We start from the raw sequence: 5000 nt of genomic DNA on the forward strand, positions 1-5000 counted from the left end.
AAATTATTTTTAGTGCTTCACTGTCATGTAAACATACGCTACACAATAAGTGTGTGGGCAAATACTAATTCCCCATAGCTATACATTTTTTAAATTTGTTGCATCTTAAAATTACATTGGATTACTTTGTCTCATTACTTGTCTGCTTTGTCTCAAATTCATCAATTAATATGGGAAATCTAGGAGCAAAGTCTTAACAGATTCATACCTTTAATCTCTCCAGCACGGGCCTTTTTATAAAGTCCTTTGACATCTCTGCTCTCACACACCTCTAGTGGAGCGTTCACAAACACTTCAAAAAACGGCAGACCTGCACTCTCATGGATCTTCCTGGCTTCTTTTCGATCCTATTGTGAGGACATTAAAAAAATAAATCACTCTCATATTCCATCATGTTTCAGACATTCTCTGGAAATGTCATGTCACTGAATATCATACCTTGGTAAATGGAGAAATGAAACTAGTGATGCAAACCAGTCCAGCATCAGCAAACAATTTGGCAACCTCAGCAATTCGTCTGATGTTCTCTTCTCGGTCCGTAGACGTAAAGCCCAGATTCTTGTTTAAGCCATGTCGAATATTGTCACCATCAAGCGAGTAGCAAGGAATGGCATGGGAGACTAGATATTCTTCCAGAGCAAATCCAATTGTAGTCTTTCCAGCACCAGAAAGCCCTATAGAAAATAGAACTAATTATAATTAAACTAAAGAAAACTAGATTACTATGAATTCACTTTTATCGTATAAAATTAGATGCCATATCTATCCATTTAAATATAAATATATTGCCAAGCAGCTCCTGCTCTTTTCCACAGAACAATGCAAGTCATTCTTTCTGAACACTGAGGTTGAGTAATCGAGGGCAGATTTTTTTTTACTTCAACAAAAAACAACCTCACCTGTCAGCCAGACAGTACAGCCACGAAATCCACCTCTAGTCCCAACTACCTGGCCACGTTTGCTTCTACTCACATGGTGAGCCTGGTACACAACATTCGTGGCCCTCTGCAGGTCCTGCAAACCAGGAAAAATAAATATATAAATAGTCAGCCTTTACTGATAATGACTGACAGTGTTTCTTCTTCTGTTCTTCTGGGACAACTCCAACAGAGTTTGATAATCCACCAACAAACTCATTATTATTCAAATCTTGTTATCATTCGCCCTCATTCATTACAAATGTTTTCGTCATACAATGGAAGTCATTGAACATCAAAGATATCTGGTTACCAGCATTTCTCAAAATATCTTCTTTTATGTTCCAAAGAATAAAAGGCATACATATTTAGATTAAATGATGACAAAAATGTACATTTATAAGTAAACTGGCCCTTTATTTATTTATTTTTATCATAAAAGGCAATTTGCCTAATGATTAGAAGGGGTGTGTTGCAAACAAATGCACTTCTATCCTCTTCTTTTTTTTTTTTTTTTTTTTTTTGAAGAAATAGAAGAACAGTGTAATCCTGTGGATTATATTTCCATCTATTTGACTGGGTCATCGGAATTTGGAGGGAGCAACTTTGGAAAGAGAAATAAAGAAACAAAAAAGGCCATTCATGCAGTCCCATGGAGAGCTGGATCAGTGCCATCTCTCTCTCTCTCTCTCTCTCTCTTTCTCTCTCTCTTCACCCAGGCTCCTTGGATACACAAGAAATCCCAGTTTGATGCTAGTAACCCTAGAGGTTGTTAGTTTGTTACTTCACTTTAGAACACAGTGTCCCTATATGTGAAATCTGGCTTCATAAGCAACAGAGTAACAAACTGTATTATTTTAGGTGTTATTATTTTATATATTTATTCATTCATTTTGGTTCTGTAAAAAGTTGTTTGGAAAATGTGTCACTTGTAGGCATGGGCAGGTATAAGATTCTGGCGGTATGATAACCTTGGATAAAAATATCATGGTTTGACGGTATTGTGATTACTGCTATAAAATATTTTCTTTTTAAATGTCTGGATGAACTGCTTTTTTCCCCTTTTAAACATAACATATTTTATTATTTTGAGAAACTTTTGAAATATTTTGGAAATAAATTGTAGCGGTTTTAAAACCTTGACTTATGCAAACCGCTGCAAACTTGAATGTAAATAAAACTTTGAAAAATAACACACAAAAAAAGGGGAAAAAAGCACTTTGTAAATACCTTTAAATCACATTACTGACTAGTAAATGCCCCATATTGCCCAACAATTCCTCATGTTCTCTTCTATACATATACTAAATATAATAGATAATATATATGCAGTGGGGAGGTTTTTTCATGAAAAATACCATTTTGAAATAAGTAACCCCTTGTAAAATAAGTTAATTTCCTTCAGAACAAATTGTTCCTATATGTGAAATCTGACTTTATGTGCAACTATGTGACAAAATGCATTAAGAGATTTGACTATTTATATTGTAGAAAACAAACAAAACAAAAAAAAAAAAACACAAAAGTAAAACATATCCTATCAAATCTAAACAAGGTGGAGTGATGTAAAGGATAAACCTGAATCATAACATCCTGCCACATCACCACAAGTGTAGCACTTTAAATACCCGTTTAGCCGAAAACAGACTCTTGTTTCATGTGAAGTAGCTGTCATCCTGTGTTTATTCAGCAGTTCTGTAACGTTACACAGTTCGGATAACTCGAGAAACTACATTTGTGTGAACTGAAGTTTCGAAATGAACTGTTTTTTATTAAACATCTACCATAACACACCTCAAGCAATTTCTAGTAGATAAACCAACATTTGTGATTTAAATTCAGGTGACATTCGTAGTATCCGTGAAACTTTTAAATAGTCCATCGAGAGAGAAAAAAAAACAAAAGAAAAAGAAAAACTTCAGCACGTACCGTTCTCTGCTTCTTCATCCCAGACATGATGGCACGATGCGAACAGGTCAGTAAGAGGCTTTCAAAAAATGTGACCCTAAAGGACCAAGACAGTAAAAAGTGAAGCTAGTGAAAGCCAGGATATATTGGACACGTAGCACTCAAGGCTCTTCCTGAAATCCTCCCACCGCGGACTAGCGTGCTCTGCTCACGTCACAATCACGACTGCACACTGACTTCACTGGTTCTCCTCTCTATCTACGATGTCTCGCACACATACAGAGTACACATACCTCCCGAGTACAGCAAACCAGAAGCATTATGGATACATAGAATTCGAAAAATATTTAAAAACATTACTGAATTATAGTTTTTACTCTCGTGTCTTATTGTTTACATAACACAAGGGGGTTTGGTAGAGACCACCCCCACCCAGAGCCAACTCAAACCGACCCACTTAAAACGTGAAAAAGTAGTGGTTCACGTTTATAAATACCTCAACTATTGTCATTTAATAAAACTACTTTATTACAAATTATTTGATCAGCATAAGTATTTGGCGAAACCTGAATAGGCAAGGCAAGTTTTTTATATAGCACATTTCATACACAGTAAAGTGCTTTACATTTAATATGAAAACATATTAAATGTGTTAAAACGGGTAATAAAAGAATGAAAAACAAAAGAAAGACATAAGTGTGATCTATCGGACGTAGCACAGTGCTCATTCAGTAAAGACACAGCAAAAACAGATGTGTTTTCAGTCTGGATTTGAATGTACCTAATGTTGGAGCACATCTGATCATTTCTGGAAGCTGATTCCTGCAGCAAGGGGCATAGTAGCTAAAGGCCGATTCACCCTGCTTTGACCGAACCCTTGGAATTTGTAGTTTGTATCCTAAAGATCTGAGTGATCTGTTGGGTTTGTATTCAGTGAGCATATCTGTAATGTATTGAGGTCCTTGGCCATTTAGTGACTTATAGAGAAGTAGTAATACTTTAAAATCTATTCTGAATGTAACTGGGAGCCAGTGTAAAGACCTGAGGACAGGTGTGATGTGCTCTGATTTTCTGGTTCTGGTCAGAATCCTGGCAGTAACATTCTGGATGAGCTGCAACTGTCTGGCTGTCTTTTTGGGAAGGCCAGTGAGGAGTCAATTACAGTAATCCACTCTGCTGCTGATAAAAGCCTGAACAAGTTTCTCTAAGTCCTGACTGGAAACAAAGCATCTAATTCTTGCAATGATTTTGAGATGATAGTATGCTGATTTAGTTTCTGCTTTGAAATGACGACTATTACCACAACTACATATTAGTCTATTGCTTTTAAAACTGTTTACTGTCATCACCTTATTAACATATACATCATTTACATGGACTATAAGTGATTATAATTCATAAATGGTCTGAAATATAAAAGGAAACAAAAAGAAATGGTTATTGGTGAGGAGTTTTTAATCAAATATATTGGAATCTGCAGTGGTTTCAAATTTGAAGCAAAACAAAAATAACTTTTGAAGCAAAAGTTTGCTCATGTTTTAGCACTCTACATGCTACGAATCCATTCCTGTCACAATATCACTTCTATCACAAAATAGAAACCAAATAGGGAACCCTGACTGTAAAATTAGGGCTGCACAATACTAGGAAACTTTAACATTGCAAATATTTTTTTACTTAGCTACACACACACACACACTTTAAGTCAGAATTATTAGCCCCGTTTATTTTTTCCCCCAATCATTTGGGAAATATATAAAAAAAGTAAAAAAAAATTAAAAACAGGGCTAATAATTCTGACTTTAACTGTATATATATATATATATATATATATATATATATATATATATATATATATATATATATATATATATATATATATATATATGCGATATGAATACATCATACAGATAAAAAAAAATTAAAAAAATCACACCATAGACAAGCGTTTAATTCAGCATATTCTCTCCATAGTTATTCATAATCTACATTGATCATTATTACTAAGCAGGGGAGTTCTCGAGACCTACCTGAGCTCAAACTCCCCTCTCGCCCCGGGCTCAAGGATCTCATGAGCTCAGAGCTCTCTCCCAGGACAGCATGCCAAACACGCTTTATAATCAATCATCAGCTAAGGGCGACCTCTTGAAATGGTAACAAGTTATTAAAATAAAA

At 35.1% G+C, this 5000-nt stretch overlaps 1 protein-coding gene across 1 annotated transcript in view; it reads right to left on the reverse strand.

The window, feature by feature from the left end:
• papss2b (3'-phosphoadenosine 5'-phosphosulfate synthase 2b) overlaps nt 1–3025 on the reverse strand; it is a 15489-nt gene extending 12464 nt beyond the window's left edge. Inside the window, exons 1-4 of the mRNA XM_056468936.1 lie at nt 2847–3025; nt 900–1014; nt 439–674; nt 209–347 (exon numbers count right to left, since the gene is read on the reverse strand). Coding sequence (XP_056324911.1) covers nt 209–347; nt 439–674; nt 900–1014; nt 2847–2873 — 517 coding nt within the window. The 5' untranslated portion in view covers nt 2874–3025. The remainder of the gene's footprint in view (nt 1–208; nt 348–438; nt 675–899; nt 1015–2846) is intronic.
• Nucleotides 3026–5000: the final 1975 nt, after the last annotated feature.

The sequence above is a fragment of the Danio aesculapii genome, chromosome 12 (genome assembly GCF_903798145.1).
Source record: "Danio aesculapii chromosome 12, fDanAes4.1, whole genome shotgun sequence".
NCBI lineage: Eukaryota > Metazoa > Chordata > Actinopteri > Cypriniformes > Danionidae > Danio > Danio aesculapii.